The sequence below is a fragment of the Protopterus annectens genome, chromosome 12.part0 (genome assembly GCF_019279795.1).
Source record: "Protopterus annectens isolate FY-2018-M chromosome 12.part0, PAN1.0, whole genome shotgun sequence".
Lineage (NCBI taxonomy): Eukaryota > Metazoa > Chordata > Ceratodontiformes > Protopteridae > Protopterus > Protopterus annectens.
The window spans coordinates 1,163,226,589-1,163,251,378 of NC_056746.1; the positions used below are offsets into that span (position 1 = coordinate 1,163,226,589).

General features: G+C 41.9%; 1 protein-coding gene across 2 annotated transcripts in view; it reads right to left on the reverse strand.

Annotated features, from left to right (window-relative positions):
• RALGAPB (Ral GTPase activating protein non-catalytic subunit beta) overlaps positions 1-24,790 on the reverse strand; it is a 3,411,848-nt gene that overhangs the window by 1,146,524 nt on the left and 2,240,534 nt on the right. For both annotated transcript variants that reach the window (XM_044090192.1, XM_044090191.1), the window contains exon 19: positions 19,060-19,247. In XM_044090192.1, the coding sequence (XP_043946127.1) occupies positions 19,060-19,247 (188 nt within the window). The remainder of the gene's footprint in view (positions 1-19,059; positions 19,248-24,790) is intronic.

The window sequence follows — 24,790 nt, forward strand, 5'->3', positions numbered from 1 at the left end:
TTTTGGTTTCTAGGCTGTGCTTGTGTTGAGACCACAAATTCTTTAGGTACCACTGTAGCTTTCTCATATGCAGCCTGGCATGAGGGACCAGAATTATGCAGGATGCCATGAAGCCTAGGGCTTGCAGTACTTTCCTTGCAGTTAGATGGTTCTGCTTTGTTAATGCCAAGAAGTAGAGAGGTAGTTGTTCTTTCTTTTCTGCAGTTAGGAATGCCATTTGTTTTGATGTGTCCAGCTCTGCACCCAGAAAGGTTATTCTTTGGGATGGAATCAGCCTTGACTTTTTTATATTGACTGTATATCCCAGTGCTTGCAGCAGGTAAATGACTCTTTGTAAGTCTTCTGTTAGCTTGCTTTTGTTGTCCGCTTGTATCAGGCAGTCGTCCAGGTAGGGGTAAATTTGGATTCCCTGAAGTCTGCAATGAGCAATTACTGATGCCAGGCATTTCGTGAACACTCTGGGCGCAGTAGATAAGTCAAAGGGCAATGCTGAGAATTGATAATGCTCTGATCCTGCAAGAAATCTGAGGTATCTTCTGCAATTTGGTCGTATGGGGACGTGCAGGTATGCCTCCTTGAGATCTAGAGTTACCAGCCAAGACTCCTTGCCCAGCATGGGAAGAAGCTGCTGTAGGGTCAGCATTTTGAATTTTGGAACAATGAGGAATGTGTTTAAAGCGGACAGGTCGAGAATAGGCCTCCATTTGCTCTCTTTTCTTGGTACCAGGAAGAGTCTGGAGTAAAATCCCTTTCCTTGCTCCATAGATGGTACCTTTTCCGCAGCTCTCATTCTTAATAATTGAGATATTTGCTTTAGAGCTTCTACCCTTTGAGTAGGTGGTAGGTTTGGCATTCCTCTCTTTGCTGGTAGAGTATGGAAATGGAACCTGTAACCTTGGTCTATAGTTTGCAAAATCCATTTTTCCCTTGTGATGCAATGCCAGTTTTTTGAAAACAATGTTAACTTTCCGCCTAAGGGTGCTTCCAGTTGTTCCCTGGTAGGCGGTGTCACAGCCAAGTCACTGTGATTGTGTTGTTGTAGTGGCTGTGTCTGTGCCTCGCTGGTTGTTACCTTGCCACTGGCGTCCCCTGTAGGCACCCCTGGATTGGTTTCTGCCTCTTGAACGCCTATTCCTGCCTCTCTGTGTCTTAGAGGAGTCCGGAAAGGACCAATTTTTGGAGGGCCAGTTCCTGCTAAACCTTGGAGGTTGAACCTGCAAGAAATCTTTCACTGTTTGTACAGATTTCACCTTCTCTTCCATCTTTTTTAGTACCTGCTGTGCAGGGGAACCAAATAAATTGACTTTGTCCATGGGAGCATCTAAAAGCTTTGATTTGACATGGTCTGGTAATGCCTGCTCTTTCAACCATGCATGTCTCCTGATAACTGTGCCAGTCATGGCTGATCTAAAGGAAGCCTCCAGTGCATCATAGCCGCATTTTAAGGAATGGTTACTAACCTGCTGTATGTTATGTACCATTTCCTGAACATATTTCTTATCTAAAGATTCTTCAGAGGACAGCTTTTTAGTTAACTGGTCTAGCATAAACTCTTGATATTGAATCATATGAAATTGGCAGTTCAAAGCTCTAGCTGACAAAGTAGCAGAGGTGTAAACTTTTTTACCCCATCGCTCTAAGGACCTGGATTCCCTTTCAGAGGGGAGGGGGTTTTTAGTAGATGTAGTTGCTACAGCTTTAGGGCCCTGGGAGATAGTCTCTGGATCTGCGAAAGGAGCCTTGTATAAATGGTGATGAGTGTCTGGGACCCTGTAGAACCTATCGGGCTTAGCAGGGGCCGGAGGTAATGAATCAGGAGCAGTGCAAGCATCATTAAATGCATCATCTACAACAGAAAGAACTGGAGGTATAGCTAAAGGCCTATGCTGTGGCAAATGTAGAAAGGTTCTAAGCCTTTTTCTGGAGTCTGAGAAATCTTGGCCCTGCCACTGAAATTGTTCCCTCATAGCATGCAAGGTTTCCCCAAAGGAAAATTCCTCAGGTGGAGAGGCTGAAGGAATGGACTCTTCAGCATCAGAGTCTTCGTAAGGAGAATAAGGAGCCTCAGGAGGGTCTGTATGTTCTGAGTCATCAGAGGAATCATCAGTGGATACTGGCTCTGGGGGCTCTGCTCTAGGCCTCTTCTCTGGAGGTGGATGAGAGGTCCTGTCTGGATGAGGCTGGGATCCACGAATTAAAGAAATGAGATCCTCAGCCAAAGAAAGCATATGGGAACTGGTGCTGGGCCTGTGAGAGGGGGGCTTGACAGGCACCGTTTTTGAAGCTTTAGCTGCTTTAGGCCTGGCAAAGGCCTTAATAGACATGGCTGCAGGAGGCCTAGCAGCTCCACGTGCAACCGCAGACCGTGAGTGTCGGTCCTTTTCCCTGCGTTTTTTGGTTATTTGTGAAGTCGGAGGATCCGACGGCATGATATAAGCAGAATCAGAGCCGAAAAACTGTTCTGCAAACTCCGACCGGCGTCTAAGCGTCCGTCGGTTAAAAGAAGCACAGGCTAGACAAGCTGCTATGTCGTGGTCTGGGCCTAAACAAGGTAAGCAGTAAGAGTGGAAATCTTTATGAGGTATTTGTAAGTTAAACAGTTATTCACTTTTTCTGACATCGGCTGAGGCAAGAAAGAGTCCCCAACGGGGTACTTAGCTTTTTAGAAGTCTTCGAAGTAGTATTCGATAGTAGTAATCTCTGGTTCTGACCGACGGGCACTTGCGAACAGCTTCTGCTTCGGGCGCCACGCGGCAAGAAAGACTGAGGAAAATGGCGTAGGCTGATGCCTTTACACCCGAAGAACTGCAGCTATGACATCGGGTGAAGCGCGACACCAGCCGAGGCCAGACCCAGACTTTGGAATCCGGCCGACCGAAGGGCTGCCTGACGACAGGACAACCCATTTGTAAGGACTGCAGATGCATCCTTGAAGGACATCTGCAGGCGGTAACACACACAGACAGACACAGACACACACACACCCTTCTAAAGCAGACAGAACAGGTGGAATGGGTGTAGGTTCTGGAAAAACTTTCTGCAACCACCACAGTATTTTCTGAGGCACTGAGAAACCTCAGTGTTCTCCCACTGAAACTACTAAAAAACAAAGAAACTAGTGGTCCTAAAATTTCACTGATGAGCTCAATCACAACAATTTCCAAAAATCATGACACCCAGCAACAAGCCTTTATTCACTGCCATAATGGTTAAGGTGTTTACCTTACAGGCACAGGGTGCAGGGTTTGATTTTCACATGGGGTAATTGACCAAGTTAAAAATGTCCCACAAAGGCAATTAGCCTAATACTAATCAATGAACATACAGCATCTGCTAATTCATTTTAGTCTGTGACAAATAATGGCTTGTTGCTTTGGAACACTACCTGGCTATCATGATTTTTGGAAATTACTGTGACTGAGCTCATCAACGAAGTTTTAAAACCACTACTTTCTCTGTTTTTTATTTTTTTTCCTCAACACTTGTGGTGGTGAGGTTGGAACTAGACAGATTCCTATGCATGTTCATTTTTTATATTTGTGACCCACTGAAAATACTGGCACATTCTAGCAATAGTCTTAGAGAAAGAGAAAATACCATAGGGAAAATCAGAAACTGAGCTCTCCTCTGAATGTGAATCAGAAATCTAAAGCTGAAACCCTGCATCTGTCCCTGCATATTCCTGTTCAGATTCAGAACCTTGAATCTCTTCAAGAAAAGAGTTATCCTCTTTCTTTTACCAGAAACTACTTTACAAGAAGGACCAAAAGTCTAACTTAAACCCTGAGCCAACACAGTAAAGTACTTCCATCCAATGAAATTTGAGGAGTAGCAGCTATGTTCTTGGTTTTCGGTTTCTTTTTGGCAGGAAAAACTGGCCAACTCCAACTGTTTTACTAGTGGCAGCAGCTGTTTCCCCAGGTGTGGGCACAGCATTCAGAAACAACAGGGAAACCTTCCCTGGTCCCTTTCCTACGGCCAACACCAGTAGTTCTCTCTTGCCCAGTGAGGGGCCCCCAACAACTGCAGAGGTTGTAGCTAACCCATTGTCTACTGTGGTGCTATACCAAAAGGATTTAGGGTAAAAGATGATTGGTCTGAGGTATAACAAATGGCTACAGCAGTCACCCACCTGTGGCTGTGGCAATTTGCTAGCCTGTTGGGTTGGCAAAGGCTGTTTACTTAATTTTTTTCTTTTTTGTGGCTCGAATAAGGATCAATCGTGGGACCGTTAAGCTGTTCCATGGTCAAGCCAAAATGTGAGCCTCTTTCTCATAAAAGACTAGTAGAAATTGCCAGTAAACATTACCAGTCCACAAAAGTTACTTTTTTGACAGAAAAAAACACAGTAAAAAGCACTTTAAAATACTATGCCAGCCCCACAAAAGAAAAATATGCACACTTTCTCTGCAGAAAAAATGTATTCAGTTACTTTACACTACTTTTAAAATGAATGAAGAAGAGAGTACTCCATTGAAACATATGTTAAAGTCTCAAGACACTTCATTAAAACACAAAACTTTTAGCTTTAAAAAAAGAAAAAAACTTTCCGGAAGAAGATAAAACACTAACAAAATGAAAAAATGCAATTTTCTTCCCAAACCTGCCCAGCAAAGAAAAGCACAAGCCAACCGTCAATCATCAAAAGCCTCAGAGGAGAGTACTCTTTGGCAGCAGTAAAGCTCTGAAGGGCTTCGCCCAAACTTATCTTTCAGTCGGCTCAGCTTGTGCTGCTCGACAGTCTGGGCAATGGGAAGGTTCCCGGAAGCTGGCCAGCTGTTATATCCTTGCAGGATATAAATTCATATAGCCAAGGCTATTGCAGCAGTGATCAATATGATGAATACTACGTGGGACACTACATTGAGGAAACAAACTAGAACAGATAAGGCAAGTTGTTTTCGTTAGACCATAATTTTTAGAGCAGGCTAAACAATATTTACGCTTACATTCATCTTCCGTATGCACTTTCATTCTTGACTGCAGATTCTGAATGGCCACAGTGCTGGTGTGTTAACTATATAAACTTTGCATGCAGTAAATAGTCCGTCTTACACACTGAAAGAAACTTATGATCAGAGTTTGTTCTTGAACAGTTTGTATAACCTGTACAATTTATGAATATTTTAGCTATCTACAGAGAAAAAGAAAAGCTACAAAGATTTATGTAATATAATAACTGAAAGACATCTGCAGAAGATATCCAAGCAGATTTAGGCCAGTTCTCACTGTCAAATTAGAATACATCCAGGTATTATTTCTCCCTTAAAATGATGCAATGTTTTTTTAGAAGGGTATATATCCTGATTAGTAAAAGTATATGCCAGCTTCCTTTATCCTGTGTGCAAAACAGAAGCATTCACTTGGGTTGAAGCTACCTCCCCCCTAACAAGGAGGACTACACTGTAGATTTTGTTTTAGGTACAGACTGTTCATGAGCATTAAATAAACAGTTATCTTGAAATAGTAGTCGGAATCTTGTGGCATTAAGTATTCACAGTGCATCCAAGTTATAATCAGAAGAACCAATTACAGGGAGATTATGTCCCCGTAAAACATAATTGTTTCAAGTTCTCCCATTACTTTTAATGTAACAGGCAAATTTTGAGGATATCTCTCAAGGGAGAGCCTCTTTAGCAACTGAGATTTACTGCTTCATAGATTAAGTGAGGGTAATGTTTCCCAAATGCAGTGAAGCAGGGGGCTTACTACCCTATGTAAAAAAGAAACTTTAATTATGTCACCTGCAGTTTTGATGGAAGATTTGTTTGAGAACTTTGACTAATCTAATTTGTTGTCAGGACCCTATGAATCAAATTTCTCCTAGTGGATCTGCTGATGGAATCTTTTTATTTATTTATTTGTAAATATTACCTCAGAACTCCTTCTGGGTGACAGTAATGCAGACTGGAAACACTTCACTGTTGAAACCTCTCACCATTTAGTTCAGTTCTATCGTCAAAGTCAAACAATAATGCTCAAAACAAGAACCAATACAAAAAAAAATCTAGGGGTAAAAGTACTTCACTGGTTCTCTAACAATACTTCTCATAGCACTGTGGTGGGTGCTGTGATGGCAGATGCTATTAGTGACTACCTGCTGTACTTGTCATATGGAATCATGTCAAAATTGGTAACATTCATGGCTTCTGCTTTTCCAGGAACAAGAACAATGATATACACACACACACACAATCTATCTCTAGATACAGAAAGAAAAGTAGTGTAAAATCTTACCATAATCACAGATGTCCTTTTCTTGCATGTTCCAGTATTCTACGTGTGGGTTTACCCTTCTTCCTTTTGTGTACGTCCGGCCAGTATTCCAAAGTTTTTCAGTCCCTCAGGATGCGTCGGGTGTCTGACGTGGCTGTAGGAATGTGGGCCATAAAAGTGACGTCTGCATGCACCAGCCCTCAGAATAGAAGGCCCCAGTCAGAGCCAGTCCTAGAAGGGCATAGCCCATCCAGTGACACCCAGAAGAGCAAGTGCAACCCGACAGGAGGGGAAGGAGGGTGGGAAGGAATACTGCAACATGGAAGGGAAGAACATCTATGGTTATGGTTTAGCTTTTACACAACTTTTCTGTGTCCTTCTATTCTAATGTTGCAGTATTCTACATGTGGGTGAGTACCAAAGCTCACTGTGAATGGGGTGGTGGTCTGATTGAAGTTTCCAGGAATCCATGAAGGATAGCCCTGCCAAACCCACCCTGACCCTAGAGATATAGTTCAGCTTGTAATGTTTGGTAGAAGTGTGCACTGAGGACCAAGTAGCTGCTTCAAGGATCGAGTTGGTGTCTAGCTCCTTAAAGAAGGCTCCTGAAGAGGCCACAGCTCTGGTGCAGTGGGTTTTAATATTGCCCTACAACGTTTTCCCATGGTATATGTAGCAGAAATAAATGGCCTTGGAGATCCAGGTCAAAATGATCTGTTTGGTCACTACTTTCCCCTGGGGTCTGGGGTGGCAGGAGACAACAGCTGGTCAGATTTTCTAATGGGCTTGGTTTTATAGAGATAAAACCTAAGCTGTCTGTGGACATCTAGGGAATGGAGTACTCTCTCACGTTCCCCCTGCAGGTTGGGGAAAAAGGTGGGCAGGTGTATGGCCTGGTTCAAAGATAGCTCATTCACCACCTTGGGTATGAAGGGCGGGTTAGTTCTGAGAGTAACCCTGTCAAGGGTGGAAGACTAGGAATGGTGAGTTAGCCATCAGAGCTTGTAGCTTTGAGACCCTCCTGGATGAGGTCAGAAATTTCCCCTTCCAAGAAATTGAGATGGCATATGTTGCCAGTGCCTTGAGGTCTAGTGTCCTGGTGCAGAAGCCAGGAAGTTGCCTGTTGATGGAGGAGGCAAACAGGTCTATTTGAGGTGTACCCCACCAATGGACCAGATCCAGGAAGACATCTCTGTGAAGCATCCATTCGTGGTTGTTTGTGATGGTTCTGCTGAGATAACCTGCCTGGCAGTTGTGAAGGGAGGGGATGTAAACTGCCTGCAGGGTAATCCCCTGTGAGGTGGCCAGCTCCCACAGCAGCAGAGCTAGTCTGCAAATGAGGTAGGATTTGGTCCCTCCCTGTTTGTTGAGGTACCACAGAACAGTGGTGTTGTCCATGAAAGTCTTGAGTGGGCCTTGCTGGTTGATAAGGTAGGAAGGCTTGCAGAGCAAGGAGAATTGCCCTCACCTCTTTGACACTGATGTGCTCTAGTTTGTGTGTGTTTGGCCACAAACCCTGCACATGTCTTTGGCCTAGAGTTGCTCCCCAGCCCAGATCTGAAGCGTCTGTATGCATGATCTGTTTGGATGGGGGTGGCTGAAGAGGGAGGCCTGGGTTGTTGGCCACTTGTACCAGCCACCACTGAATTTCTTGTTTCAAGCAAGGTAGAAGTGGGACCCTGAATTCCAGGGGATGGGAATGTTGGGCCTAGACTGACCGAAGATACCACTGTAGCTTTCTCATATGCAGTCCTGCTAAGGGGAGCATGGGTATAGTGGCTGCCATGTAACCCGGAAGTCTCAGGTACTGCCTTACTGTCAGTTCTGATCTTTGGAGGATTCAAAGCAGGTGGTCTGTCAAGGATACCACCTTGTCTGGCGGCAGGAAGGCCTTCAAGAGGTTTGTGTGAATCCTGCAACCCCAGGAAAACAATGACGTGTGTGGGCTCCAAGTGAGATTTTGGGGAAATATATCTGAAAACCTACAGACTGCAATAGGGACAGAAGCCAAGTGTAAAAAAGGAGGGACTTCTGACTGCCTGAATCAGCAGTTTGTCTAGGTAGGGGACTATTTAGATACCCTTTGTCCTGCAATAAGCGATGACTGGAGCCAGACATTTTGTGAATACACTGGGTGCAGTGGAAAGCCCAAAGGGCAAGGCGGAGAATTGAAAATGGGATGAGCCTGCCAAAAACCTCAGGTATTTCATGAATGTGGGTTTTATTGGGATGTGAGGATAAGCATCCTTTATATCTAGGATTGCCATGAACCCTCAGGGAAGGAGCAGGGGGAAGAGGGTGGGGAGAGTGAGCATCCCGAAGGTAGGGACCTTTAGGAAAAGGTTGAGATGCGAGAGATCTAGTATAGGTCTCCATGGTCCATCCTTTCTGGGTACCAGAAAAATTCTGGAACAGAATCCTCTTCCTTTTGCTTCTAGAGGTTCTATGGTGGCCTGAGTCAGCAGAGCATGCAGTACAGGTTGCAGGAGGTGCAGCTGACTGGTGGGGGGCTGAGGAGTGCCTGAGTACTGGGGGGTGATCCAGGTCATAAAGTAACCGTTCTGGATGATGGAAAGAACCTATTTGTCTGAGGTAATGTGGGACCATACAGGGAGACAGTGACAGAGATGGGCAGACAGAGGCAGAGGGGTTGGTTGTAAGGCTGGCAGGTAGTCAGACGCTACCTGCCCTATCTTAAAAGGGAGGCCTCTGACTGGGGCTGCTTTCTAGTTGGTCTCCTGGGCCTGAAGGGAGCCATAGGGTGAGATTGTATCCTTATGAATTGAGTTTTGGCAGGGTAGTTCCCATGGAACATAGGAATGGGCAAAATTAGCAGGTGTTTGAGGTCCTGCATTTCTTTTCTTTTTTGCTGTAGAGACTTGAAGAGGTCAGCTACTTTACAGCCAAACAAGGCAGAATGATCTAAAGAGGCATCAATAAGCTTTGCCCTGAAGTCGTCATGCAGAGGCTGTAGAAGTAGCCAAGAGTATCTCCTTAAAGCAGAACGTGATGCAGCTGACCTAGCTGAGCCTTCAGCTGCATCATAACTGCACCTTATGGACTGTCTGCTCACCTGAGAGGTGAGAGCTAGGAGGGAGAACAGTGAGGATTTGGCTGCGCAGTCTGGAATGTCGGCCAATTCCTTGGTGGCTTTGTCCAGCAGGGCTGAGAAGTACATGGCTATGTGAGTCTGGCAATTTGTTGCCCTGAAAGACAGGGTGGCAGAAGTGCAGATCTTCCTTGTCGGCTGGAAGTATGGTTGTAGTAGACAGAAGTTTGGAAGCCCTATCAGTGGAAATGGAAATAGTGGCTGGGTCAGCTGAGGGCACTTAAGGAGAAATTTCTCAGATTCTGGAACCTTGTACAATCTGTCAGACCTGCTTGGGGCAGGTGGTTATGAGTCAGGGTTAAGGGATGCTGAAGAAAAGGCATCCAGAAATGCCGGCAGAATAGAGGGCGTAGGGTCATGAAGGAATTGAATAGGCTTTGGCTGAAGGCTTGCCAATCAGGCATGCTTTCAGGTGGTGGAGAGAGACATTTGGTCATTTGTTTCTTCTTTAGAGGCCTAGCTGGTGTCCGGGTAGGAGGCCTTGAGTCAGGAGAATGGATGGAATCAGAAGGGCCCACAGACAGCGCTGGTTCCCCCCTGGCATCGGAGGCAGACGGCAGTAATGCCTCTACGGACGTGCCGTCCACTCAGGATTGTATGGCTTCCTCGTAGGTACCCACTTTATCCTGTCTGGGGGAAGCTGATTCCTCTGCCATGCCGATGTCGGCCATAGGCTGAGGTTGGGCGGTAGAGGCACAGCAGAAAAGGTAGGCCACATGGATTTGGCCCTCTTCTTAGGCAGTTCTGTCAGGGAGTCAGAAGCGCCTTCCATCCCTAATGCAAGTTGCTTTAACCACTGGTTCTCTATGAAAAGGTTCAGAGCATGCAAATGGCAATGTAAGGTCTTAGGAATGAATGTCAGACAAATAGGGCAGTTCTCGTGGTCGTGTTCTTTATCCAAACAAAAAATGCACTGATCCTGGGTGTCTTTGTGGGGAATCTGCCGGCCACACTTACACTTGCCCCTTCCGGATGACATGAGCAAACTATACGTAAAAAATTGAAGGACTGAAAGGTTCCCCAACGGGGTACTTATTTATTTCTAATCCGACATCAGCGAGTAGCAGGAACACCTGGCATATGACTGGTGGCTGAAAAGTTCTGAGGGATGTTGTGTGCACACGTCACTTTTATGGCCTATATTCCTACAGCCAAGTCAGACGCCCGATGCATCCTGAGGGATTGAAAAACTTTGAAATACTGGCCGGACGTACACAAAAGGAAAAGGGTAAACCCAGATGGATAATACTGCAACATTGGAATAGAAGGACATATACCCCCCCCCCAAAAAAAAAAGAATACATAGAATGCACAGCTCCTACCTGGTTTCCCTGCTCTGGATAACCAACTTGCTACAAACCATAGTAAGTCTTCTGTTTTTCCAGTGTCTTTCAATGCTTACTAGCAGCTCAATTAGTGAGTTGAGCATAAACACTGCTGAACTTTTTTTCTTTTTTGGACTCACTTCTATCATCAGCTATCCTCTATGACCAATGAGCTTATTCTTTCTCCATCACCATGGTGAGCGTTTGCCAGGAGAGACCATCATTCAGACAGCCATTACAGGTGGTTTGAAATTGTCTTCTTTAGTTTCCTCATTCCTATCGGATGCTTCCAGCGAGCACAGGGGAAGGGCATTTAATGGGATGGCATCAGAGGAAGTCCCCCACTTACTCAAGGAACATTCCCTCCAGGTATCCATGTTCCACCCCTTGAGGGATGAGCAGTGAGCATCCCAGTGTGCACTACAGTATGCACAACTCCTGTCTTACTAGGAGATGTGAGCGGGCTAGACTTTTACTGCTTCCCCCTTGCTGTCTGGCTTCTCCAGTGCAGGGGCTGCTAGTTGAACCCTGGTGGCCTGGGAATAAGTCCCCTGTGCCATAGTGGCAAGATAAATACTGCTGAACTCACAAAAATGAACACAAATGTCACAAATGTCCAACTGTATTGAGGGAAGCTGTACTGAAACTCACATTTTTTGTGCGAAGTAAATCATGTTTCTTCTGTGTTTTTACATAATATCTTGTGTAGACTCCATTTACAGTATAGATTAGTTTTTGCTTCCCTTAGGTATTCTATAATGTAACTATAAATTACTGTGTTTGTGATGAGCTTTAAGTGCAGTGAATACTGAGTTCCAGTATTATATACTATCTATATTGCCATGCACTTTTCTGAGTTGAAGATTTTTTCCCTTGGGACTCCACTGGAAAAAGGACTTCCTGGCTGGACTTTCCCAATTAACAAATGTAAATAAGTAACTAATAAATTATAGATAGCAATGATAAAAACAGAAACAAAACCCACAGTACATGTATTTTAAGAAAAAGGTAGCATCTTTTCACTATATTCTAAAATATTATTATATACAAGGCAGTCTAGGGGAGACATGAAGTAATTTCGGCATTCCCCACAGACTCAAGCTGTTCAAACATAAAATGGGCATCTAAAGTCTAAAACAAATTTGGTACAGACACAGGAATAATACTATGCAAGCAATCATGAGAACCATGAGATGGCTAACCATATACACTTTTAAGTATACAGACTTAAATGTTCTAGTCATCCTTGTCATGTACCTAGTACTGCTTACTACCCTAAGTGAGCATGGCCTTACATGACAACTCTTGTGTAAATGTGTGCGCATATGTGACTGTCTACCCATCCATGCATCAAGACAGGTCTTAAAGATAGCCTAAGGAGTACTTTGTTTGACCTGCTGTGGCAACTTATTCCATAGCCTGGGAAAGCAGTATGTTAGGAACTTATCCAATCCAGTGAATATTTTAGTGCACATCTAGGTCCCTAGTGCAGGTGTTTGTAGAGGCACTGGTTTTGTGAAGAAATTGGATAAGATTTGGACTGGGTCTTTCGTAGCTATAAAAGCCAGACACAGGTTACTTTGGAGCAACCGGCAGGCTAGGGACAGTGTACGGAGAGTCATGCTAATCTTTTGGGATAACTGAAGGATTTTAGAACTTCAATTTTCTTGGTTAAAAATCTTAGAGACCTTTCCAGTTGAGCAATATGCTTGGATATGTACATATCAAAGAGGGCACTGTATTCGATGATGGGTCTGACTTTTACAGTGCTAGGATGACTTCTTTGGTTCTTGAAGATATTCCTTTGGTAATTAACTGGGTCAGATAGGACTTTTTGATTATGGTGGAAACATGATAACCAAATAAAGAAAGAATTGTCTACATAAGTACCCAGATCTCTTATGACCATCTCTGTCTGAAGAGGAGTACCTTTTATAATATAAGAGGTGGAAGCAGCTTTTTTGCCAAACTCTACTGCAGTTATTTGCATTTATCTTCAGTTCAACAGGTATGTGCATGCTCCAACCCTTGCTGGAGCTGTTTAGTATCAGTGGATGAGTGGATAACAGCAACAAACATGCAGTCATCAGCAAACTGGGTCAACCACACTTCTGGGAAATGGCATGTCTGTAAAACAAATGCCTAACAAAAAGGGCCCAGCATGGATTACTGTGACACCTCACTCATCACAATTTTACATTCCGTGAGTGTCCCAGCAACTTTTATAACATGGGATGTGTTGGGTAGCCAATTTTCAATCCAGTAGACAACATAGCGGCATACATTAAGTTTATAGAATTTTTCAATAAATCCAGAATGGGGAATAGTATCAAAATCCTTGGCTAGGTCAAGATAAACAGTGTTCACAGACTGACCATTGTCCACAGCCTCTGTAACTTTTTCAAAAAAGCTTACTAAGTTTAGGAAAGCAGGAGCTGTCATTCACAAAACCAAAACAGAGTCAGGTCTCATTCAGTTAAGTTGTCTAGGTATGCATATATAAGTTCTGCTATGACACGTTCCAAGGTTTTTCATATATGGCTGGTGAGGCTGAATGGCTTACAATTACCTGGGTATGTTGAGGGGACATCCTTGTGTAGGGGAGTCACAGTGACTGTTGTCCAGTCATCAGGCACAAACCCTGTAGACAGCTGAAGATGAGCAGTTTTAAGCACAGGCTCAGATAGTGCATAATTGGTACTGACGAGTACCATCTTGGTATGTTGTCTAGTCCCATAAAAGTATTATTTTTGGTCTTTCACAAGGATTTTAAGACTTGTTTCAAAGGTGATTTCAGGGTAAACAAATGTGTCTGGTAGTAAATCGAATAGATCCTTGGGATCAGAATGTGCGATATAATGCATAAGCTCAGTGTAGCGTTGGACATTATTTCTCAATCTTCTAACATAGCTGGAAAAAGATCTGTAGTTTCCTTTGGTACTTATGGCAACTTCACATTTGTATTCCGCTTTACATTTTTAACAGTACTCTAAAGTTCCTTGCTTGAATGTACAAGTGGTCTTGAGGTAGGGGATAGGAATTTCTTGCAATTTTTGTCACTTCCTTTCTTTTGCTACACAACTTATTTATATGGGAGTTAAACTGGAGATCTTTATTTCGGAATTTACAATACATTTAGGGTGGATGGGAAATGACTTTTCCATGCAGCTGTTCAGGTGTTGGCAAAAGCTGGAGGAGCAATACCGCAGTCCACTCAGTTGCACCTATTTGCAAGGGATTGCTGGGAATTTTGTACATCTCCTACAGCACTCTCCTAGGAAATACAAGCATAGCTAAATATAGAATAAAAAGTGAGGGGAGAAAAAGTCAGTAATGAGCTATCCCGAAATATAAATGATAAACAGGAATAGAAAGAAAATATCCCTCAGCAAAAAGACAGAAATACTCAGACATTAAGTGCTAGCTAACAAATGGAATCTTTTAATTTCACTGAGAAAAGGGGTGCCTACTCAGCATTTTCATTGAGACCTGTTAAGTTAGCCATTCTGTGCCTTTTAAATATATCAAATAACTGCTATTCAATTTTAAAACAGAGTATTTTTATATTCTTTATGAGTCCTCCCACTTGACCATTTAGCCAGTCTTGTTCACTATACCTGTTTATTCCTTATTCTGGCTGGATGTAACCAGTGCTGGTGGGGATGATAGTAGAGTGGTGATGGGCAGTCATCCTGAGTAGATCAGCTCTTCTACTAATTTTTTTCTTTACCAAAACTATTTTTTTTTTCAAAAGACAATGAGTGTAGCATGCAGTGAAGTCAAGGGTAATGCAGGCATGGGAGTTCCTTCACATGCTACACTAAGAGCCTTCCAAGCATATGCTCTGAAAGCAAGCACCTTAACAGCTGACCCCAAGTCACTACAAAAGTGTGACCTCCCTAAGAAAAGCAAGCAGACCATTGGGCACTTATTCTCCTCCTCTCCCATTCTCTCTTCTCTCACTCGAACTTCAAACAGATTTCAGGTCAACAGTAGTGAAGACAGACACCATGCCTCTGAACCAAAGGCAGAATGCAAAATAGACATGAATCTCAGAATGCTGATAATACTGACATGAAGTTCATGGGATATCTCAGCAAATGGGGACCACAGGGGGGGGGAGAAGGAATCCGTGCTTCAACATACCCATTAAGAAAAATGGTCCACTATAGCCATTCCAGAATCAAACACTCCATTAGTACTACAACACTCCAGTGACTAGGGTTCAGGTACTGAATACAAGGCATAACTGAAAGAAAGGTACCAAATACAATTCTGAAATGCGTTTATGGATTTCAGAAAGAACACATTATTCATTTTAATTCATTGTTTAACCCAGCTGGTGTGACTTGCAGTGGTTTCCAAAGTAAGAAAATGTGGTAAAAAACAAAATATGCAAAATTTTCATTCAGGATTAAGATTTTAATAAGGTGCCGATTCCTCCCCCTCCACTTGCCTTATGTGTGACCCTTGGAAAGCATTTAACTAGACAGTACTGTCAAAGTTGTCCTTGAAGAGAGATTCTTGTGCCCGCTTAACAAATTAATAAAATACAGAAAAAAAACTACTAAGTTGTTAAAGTACTTGCCATGATAAGCAGGAGAATAGAGTAACGAGCTATACTGTAAAATGCCAAACTGAAAAAGAATTTGAGCATACAGTTATAATCCCCTTTTACTACCATGCCCCCAAATGGAATGCCAATTCCATTACCACAGCATTTGACCACAAAGCTTTTGTGTTTTTTTTTTTTTTTTTTTTAATTTCTCCAAATCTTTTGGGTTTCTAATACCATGATGGGAATGGACCCTATTCCTAAGTAAAAATATGTTAAAAATTCATAAATTAGTACTGCTGTTTCAATCTTTGATGTCAGCTAGAAGTGCTCTTTGCAGCACCTGCAATGTGTCCAGTAATGACTCCTGCAATTCGTATGGAGTTGTCTATTGGTAACATATCTAAATATGATTGTGTATTCTTTTTATAAGACCCGTTTCTCCTACTACTATCGGAACCGTATGGGCATCTTTCTTCCACATTGGTCTTGTTTCTGCCTGCAAATCCTGGTATTTTATGACTTTGCGACTTTTCTAATTGCAAGACAATGTAATCACTGGGTGTAATGATTTCAATGATCAATGCTGCTTTTGTCTTCTTTTCATGAACCACTATATCTGTTTTTTTCACATCTGTCTTCTGAACTGTTGGTAACTGGTGATCCCATGTGATGTAAACATAATTTTTTATGAGGCTTTGTGGCTCATATTGCCAATGTTTTTCTTCTAATTCAATATATTAATGTTTGTACAATCCCCAGCGCAACAGTCTTGCCACATTATTATGCCTTTCAGTATACAGTCCTTCTGTCATTAGTATATCACAGCCAGCAACAAGGTGTGCGACTGTTTACAATTCTGTTTTACAAAACCTACATGTCTGTTTCTCCATGTTCAATGGACTTTGCAAACCAATGTGTACAAAGCCAACTATCTTGGGCCACCAATATTAACCTTTCCTCTTTTGGCTTGAATTCACCTCTCCTTAATTATTCCTGCATTCGATTCCTGATCAACAAGAGGTTCTTCAAAGAGTTTTCTATACGGGATACTGTCAAATACTTTTTTTTTTAGTCAATCCATGCCATACTTAGGGTCTTCCCCTTTTTACAGTTCTCCAATATGACTGAATTTAACAACGAATGATCATTTGTACCATGTGACTTTCTTTTATTGCCCTTTTGTTCTATTAGCATAATTGAGTTTTCTTCTAAATAACTACAAACTCTGTCAGCATCAATTCCAGTGTAACTCCAGTGTATAGTTTATACGTTGTTGGAAGGCAAGTTATTGGTCTATAATTTGTAGGGTAGCTTGCAGGTTCACTCAAGTTAGTTTGTACTTTTCCTTTACATTTGTGTGAATTTTCTAAGTTTTTCTGCCTGTGCTGATATTTTCAATTTATTACTTGCAATAGTGCATGATAGATCCTGATCCGTTATAATACTGCGCATTGCTTTTATCATGTCTATCTTTCTGATTGTTTCTGTTGATCTGTTCTCACTTCTATACTCTTCTAACAGTGACACTTCTTGTCTTAATTGCTTTATAGTTTTCTCTATTCGATAATTTCATGATGGTATTCAATTTCTCCCCTTCCTTTCCCTTACTAACCTGTGTTCTTGTGGTAGAATTTTATCGGTTATTAATTTAGCTGCATAGTAATATATCCTGTTTACTTCTGTTATATCGCATGGATCTCTATGGACATTCCTAATCATTGTCTTCATTTATTTTATCAAACTTCTGACTTTTTGAGTTTTATTGACCTTCTGCAGTCTATTTCTTTCATTGATCTTAGTATTTATATCTATCTCTATTAAATCAAGCAACTTGATTGCAACTTGGCTCATTTACTTCTAAACTGAGGGTACATTTTTTGTTTTCCATTTCCTGTGGGCATTCTACAGAAAGTTCTACAGCATCTTCCTGTGGCACATTCTCTTCCATTTCATCTTGTGTCATCCATTGCTCTCTCATATGACAACTCACTACCAGTCTCTCCTCAACATTGACTGCATCAGAGTTGCCACAGTTGCCTGTTCCTTCCCTTGCTGTCCAGCTTCAAGTGAACGTTTATACTGGCTTCCTGTGAAAGGTTCTAAAATATCTTCATATGGCATCTGACCTGTTGCTTCTCGTTCCACTGGTTTCCCCTTAATTTGGATGTCTACTGCTCTACCCTACTGTGGTGTTTTCTGAGTTAGATTTTCTACACTGAATCCTTCACTTTGCAAGTACTCCATAACCTCAGTTTCTATTTCTTTACCTTCTCCATTGCTAATATTCTTTTCTACCTTTCTTCCGTTTTCTTATTTTTTGCACTGTAAAGTTTTCCATGTCTGGACTCTTTTGCCTGTACTTCTCTTCAAATATCTTTCATGCTGCTCTTTTTGTATTGATTAGTTTTGCTTTCTCCTTTGCATGGCTATTACACCATATTAAATCTCTATTTCCCATGTCCATATTTCCTCTTCAAATGTCTCTTAATCTTCTCTGTTTCTGCTTACTTTGGGGATTTGTTCCATCACACTGTGATGTAACCTGTGTTAGACCTTCTACACCAAATCCTTCACTTTGCAGGCATTCCATAACTTCAACTTCTATTTTTTTTCATTTCTACTTTACTAATCTTCTTTTCTACATCCCTCTTTGTGATATTTTTTATTGTGAAATTTTCCATATCTGGATGCCTTTTTGCCTGTATTTCTCTTCGAATATCTTTGGGGCTGCCTATTTTGTACTGATTAACTTGGCTTTCAATTTTTCATAAATATTGTACCATATCAAATCTCTCTTTCTTTCTCATGACCATATTTCTTTTTTATACTTTTCAAAAATTTCTGTTTTGTTGTTTATATTTTCACACTTCCTCAGATGCTTCTTTTTCCAAACAGATCAAAGTTTCTTTGTCTATATAATGCTTTTCACAAATCTGCTGTATTAATGAACACAAATCTTTACTTGAAGCTTCTAACAGTTTTTCTTGTGGAAGTATTTTTCTTTCCTGTAATTCCTCTCTTAATCTTTTTGTATATCTTTTGTCTGGAAATTCTGGGCTTTTTGCATAATAGTAACAATAAATTTCTTTCTTATCCTCAATAGTCCACTCTATCATCTTTATGGCTATTCTTTGACCTATCAATTTTTATGATTTTTGTGGACTCCTACTTCCTTCTACAACAGGGAGGGCATCCTCCACCTGGGCCTGGCCTAGCCCCATTGTACGAATGTTTCCATATTTTGAGGATTCTATGCTGTCATTTTTTCCAGTCCAGGCACCAGTGCGCCTACCATGATTGGGCACCATTTTATCCTGGGTTTTCTGCACTCAGCTTTTTTTAATTTTTGACCTACTTCTGTCCATCATAAATGCTACATAAAATACAGTCTATATACCAGTTTTGTCTTGGTGAGACTTTGTGAAAAACAGGGTCCACCTCGTGAAGGTACTCACCAAGACTTTAGGATGAATTCAGTTTCAGCAATAACACTCTCCTTTGCTTGCTGATTTATCATCTCTCCTTTTGGACCCATTATCATCTCCCCATTCGGACCTTACATATCTAAAAAAATATTCAAGACTAAACAAAGACTAGAAAATGATGCTGTCCAGCAGAACTTTTAAGGCTGAAAATAAATTCTTAAAAAAAATCAGGTCATATGATGCAGTTTTAATGACACTTCAAATCAATAAAATATAAACAGACCAAGCACCTTCTTCTGAAGTACCTGTTAATGACAGAATGCATACATCTTAAATCAGGATTACATCAGCTATTGTTCATCATTCTGCTGTGCTTAGACTTGTTAGCAGTAAGGCTACTATTTAAGTAACTCTGTAAACACTCACTCTGTTCGTTTCCCAGTGGCTGTTCCAGTATAGCAATGATGACGCTGTTGTCAAGGACAAAGTAGCGGAAGTTACTCCAACTGGTAGTGGTTAGGTGTGAATACTTGATTAGAGTCTCCTCATTAAGCAGACTACATGTTGAAGCAGGACCACTAGGGGGTGGAAAAGCTCCAAGCACCTGCATAATACTAAAGCAAAACAGAATTTAATTTTTGTTAACTTCACACTTTTCACTTGAATCACTACTAATCCTAAGCACTATACAAATAAAATGCAAATAAAACATATATTCATTTGTCTGATGATCAGACATATTCACTAAGATATGTACCCTACCAAATGTGAGGAAACAGTCCTAAAACTAACAAATAATCCCATTTTATATATGCCATCTTAGATGAATAACTAAAACAGGTCGAGGCAAGCTTCAACATGTAATTAGCTTTGTTACTTTTATTATAATCAACTGTTCAAAAAGTAAAAAGTATGGTTCTGTGAGGGTACTCCCCATAATTAAATATGATCAAAACAGTATAACTGCAGCACTGCATTCATTGTATGAATCGAATAAACTGCAGGTAGACACCAGGCTACTAAACAGGCATGTACAGTGTCTGTTGTCCCCGGAAAGGTGCCAGATTTACCTCTTATGCTGTGGTCTGTGGAAGGAAGATTATCTGCAAAGAATAGTTCTTAATAGCCACTAACTTTACCCTGCCCTTTATAAAATATTTGCTTTTCTGGTAAATTACTGAAGATTGCAGTCAATCAGTCATGCCAGATATTAGTGCATCATACATCTTATTGTTCAGCAAATTAATTTTAAGTGAATTATAACAATATTTAGAAACTGTCACTTATTTCTGGATTCATCCATAACTCTTCAGCAAAGGTGTTGACAGCTGCACGGTAAATGAGAGCACAATCTGAACCACTGTGTTCCTTTTGGAACTGTCAGACAAAATGCTGCTGCAACCCTCCAATATGCACCTTAGAGGGAAGGAGGACTACTAGCTAACTAAATTTCCATCTGTGCAACAAAGGAAAGGATTGGTGCTTAACTGAATAGCTTCTGCGGCTATTTCCTACCCCTTATCCTTTGCCACAGATAAATATGCAAATCTCATACCCAATACTTAACATTTCCAGAAAGGATAAACATCTCCCAAAGTATTTCAGTGAAGCCAGACAGAGCAAGTAAAAAAAAAAACAAAAAGAGGAGGGTAGCACCTCTTACTGCAGCAATAAACCTACTGAAATATTTACGGACATGGTGAGTATCATCACACATCTGTACTATGTTCATCTTAATCTCTGCTGAAAAGCTTTCACAATAAGAATTTTGGATCTGGCTGGAAGGCTGCAGCAGGCCCTACTGAACTGCAAAAGCAAAATCTGAACTACTTCTGGAATGGAAATCTACCTGTAAAGCTTGAAGAAGGTGTATATACAAAAAGAAACACCTTTTAAAGGAAGATCAGCAGACTAGTCAGATAAATTTAGTGCTTTTGTTCATTTATTACTAAACAGAACTTAATCAGAAACGATCAGCACCATAACACAGCCGTATACAACTCTTTAGTTTATTGTATAACACTAACCAGCTGACTTTCATGAAATTACATAAAACTTAAAAAGACAAGACAAAAATTATATATATAATTCAAAAACATTGCAAAAAACTGAATATTAACAAGCAAAATGCATATTTCTTGCCTTTAAAACATATTAAGAAGTTATGTACCTACCATAACGTTCCATGTTAGTTGTCTTCTCACCTTCTTTCTTGCTGGATGGGTTCGGAGCCGATCATCGGCTCCGACTCGGCAATCTACTAAAGCTCGAGAGCTATTTACTGGCTCGAGGCCCTCCCTATATCCCACAATGTTAGGCCTCAGATCCCCAGATCTCGTTTGGCAGAGCTAACACTAAGGAAAGATTCAAGGACACCTGTCCAACCACCAGGAAAAACTATAGTACAAAGACAGAGGAGGATCCAATGTACATCAGAGTTGTCCAGCGGAAGAAGGCCCCAAAAGGGGACTCTTCTCAGTCTGTCCAGGCTAGGGGGATGGAGGGTGGGACACAAGAAAGAAGGCGAGAAGAAGACAACTAACATGGAACGTTATGGTAGGTACATAACTTCTTAATGTTAAGTTGTCTATCTCGCCTTCATTCTTGCTGGATGGGACAGCGTCCCTAGCACCTTCGTCCTGAGTGACTCATCGGAACAGACTCTTGAGCACAGTGGAACCAAACTCAGCTCTATTTCTAGAGGCAACATCCAACTTATAATGCGAAATGAATGTATGAGGAGTGGCCCAAGTGGCTGTGGCACAAATAGATTCCATTGGTAGTCTTGCTTGAAAGGCTGCCGATGTAGCCAATGCTCTGGTGGAATGACCTTTAGGTTTAGCAGGGAGTTGTTTATGTCTGAGTTGATAAATCAAGGTAATAATAGAGGACAACCACCTGGATAAGGTTACTTTGGAAACTGGCCGTCCTTGTTTGCCCTCAGCATAGGATAGGAAAAGTTGGTCTGATTTTCTTATTTGCTTGGTCCTGTCCAAGTAGAAACATAACTGCCTGTGAACATCCAAGCGGTGCAAATTTTGTTCAGCTTTGTTCGAATAGTTAGGAAACAAATACGGGCAGATCAACAGACTGATTCAGATTTGTTTCAGAGGGTATCTTGGGTAAAAACGAAGGATTAGGCCTAAGTGAAACTCTGTCCTTATGAAACACAAGATAAGGAGGACGAATACAGAGGGCTTGAAGTTCCGAAACTCTCCTAGCTGATGTGATGGCTACCAAAAAGAGAGTCTTCCAGGAGAGCAATTTTAAGGAACAGGAAGCTGCTGGTTCAAAGGGGGGGGGGGAGGAGAATCAAGGAAGCCAATATCAAGTTTAAGTCCCACGGAGGGGGGGGATCTCTGACTGGGGGCCTAAGTAACAAAGTTCCTTTAAGAAAGGACTTGCAAAGTTTGTGGGACATGATGCTGGTTTTTGACAGGCTAGCATGGAAATTTGCAATAGCAGCTAACTGGACCATAATGGTGGCTGAGGAGAAACCAGCTTGAAAGAGCTCTGCTAAAAAATCTAAAACATGATGGACAGGGGCTGTAAAAGGGTCAATATTCCTAGCCTCTGCCCAGAAGGAGAAACGTTTCCACTTACTAGCATAAGTCTTCCTGGTGGCAGATTTGTGAGAAGAAAGGATGATTTCATGCACCGGCTGAGAAATTAGTGGAAGCCTGGCTAAAGTTGGAAGTGGAGCAACCAAGATGTAAGGTTGAGAGACTGAAGGGACGGGTGCAGCCCGCCCGACTGATGGACCAAGAGGTCTGGCACTGGGTCTAGATTCCACAGCTGCTCCAGCAGGTGGTGATGCAGGAAGGGGAACCAAATCTGTCAAGGCCAGTAAGGGGCAATGAGGATCATCCTGGATCCCAAAGCGGTTGCCTTCTGAATTAGCTTGGGAATTAGGGGTAAAGGTGGAAATGCATACAGAAGACCCCGGGGCCAATCGTGAACTAGAGCATCTCTGGGGGAGTGGCCGGGAAGGGGGAAGAGAGTGAAGAAGTCATCGCACTTGCTGTTGAGAGGGGTTGCAAAAAGGTCGCAGCGAGGTTGACCCCATCTGTGGAAGATTTTGTCCGCTGATTGATTGAGAGACCACTCGTGAGGCATGAGAATAGCTCTGCTTAGCCTGTCCGCTATGACGTTGGACCTCCCAGGGATGTGCGTTGCTATCAGAAACCGTTGAGAGGAGATCACCCACTGCCAGAGTCTGAGTGCTTCTCGACATAAGGGATAGGACTTGGTTCCGCCCTGCTTGTTGATGTACCACACTACAGACATATTGTCTGTCTGAATTGCAATAGTCCCAGTGGGTAGAGAGTCCTGAAGAGCTTGCAATGCCAAAAGCACTGCTCTCATCTCCAAGACATTTATGTGCAGATGGTACTCTAGAGGTTGCCAGGTGCCTAGGACAGTCCTGCCCTGAAAATGCCCCCCCCCCGATCAGGGAGGCATCCGTGGTCACTGTGGCAACAGGAGGAGGAAGAACACACGGTCTGCCCTGGAGTATCAGAGGGGAGCCCATCCACCAAGCTACGTGGTCTTTGCATGATTGAGTGATTATTATCTTGTGAGACATTGGAAGCTGTTGAAAGGACCATTGAGTAAAAAGCATCCACTGAAGAAGCCGCATGTAAAAGCGAGCCAGGGGAACTAGTATGATTGCTGCTGCCATGAGGCCCAAGGTCTTTAGTAGAACTCTGGCCTGAATCCTGTTGCACTGTAGTATGACTTGCACATGTCGCCGGATTTCTGAAACTCTGTCGAGAGGAAGCCTTGCAGACAGATCTTTTAAATTTAAGATTGTGCCTATAAAGATAATAGACTGAGAAGGCGACAATGCAGACTTTTCAAAATTTATTGATATACCTAGCTTGGTGCAAGTTTGGATGGTATAATCCCTGGCTCGCATTAGTTGACGCCTGGTGGGAGCAGTGAGGAGCCAGTCGTTGAGATATGGAAACACCTGGAATCCTCGCCGTCTAAGGTGAGCCGTAACTACTGCCATGCATTTGGTGAACACCCTGGGGGCTGTGGTGAGACCAAAGGGCAGGGCCCTGAATTGATAGTGACTGGCTCTCAGCCGGAAGCAGAGAAACCTTCTGGAGCGCCTGTTCATTTTTATATGGTAGTATGCATCCTGAAGATCTAAAAACTAAAGTTAACTTTAAATATATGAAAAAAGATTAATACGACCTGGAGCCAAGTAAATTGCAACCTCGTAGCTGAAGCGGCAAACGAGATCTGACACCTAGCATTATGGGATATAGGGAGGGAGGGCCTCGAGCCAGTAAATAGCTCTCGAGCTTTAGTAGATTGCTGAGTCAGAGCTGAGGATCGGCTACGAACCCATCAAGCAAGAATGAAGGCGAGATAGACAACTTAACATCTGATGTTACCTGATTCATTCAAACCAAGAAATTTTTCAGCTGTCAAACGAAGTTGCCATTTAACCTTGTGCACTTCTAAAATGCTGTTTAAATCTCCCATATTAAAATCAATAGTTATTTGTTGTAACACAAAAAATACAAACATTTTGAAATTCTTACATGACATTTTATACTTGGCTAAAGCAGTGATACCATCACACCTCAATATAACTAATCTGTGCTTGTTTACCCTTTGAGAGAGCACTGTAGTGGTTTTACCCACAGACAGTCTTGCAAAAACAACAGGTTACCAAATAAACAACTTGTGTTGATTTGCAATTAAATATACAACTGTTAAATATTTACTGACCTCCATCTCTGAAGGTCACACAATGTACATTATTGAATTGTCTATATAATTTGCAGTCCTTACACAAACATGTACCAAATAGTCCAGTTCCAACATAAAAATGCTTTGAAAGATCTAAATGGAAGTCAAATGTCTTTTAAACACAAACCGAAGAACTTCGCTTACTGCTTTAATCAAATCCTAGTTCCTTGAAATGTTCCAGTTGCCAGAAATGATGCTTCTAATACCATCGGCATTAACACTTAAAGATAGGAAAAGCTTTGATAAAACTTTTACTAGAATCAACTGACTTTAATGTGAAACCAGTTGACATAATAAACCTCACTTATCGTTTTGTCAATTTTATCAGCATGATAGGTTCTCCCTTAAAACAGTGACTTCAAAAAATTAACTTCTTCTAAAAGACTGAATT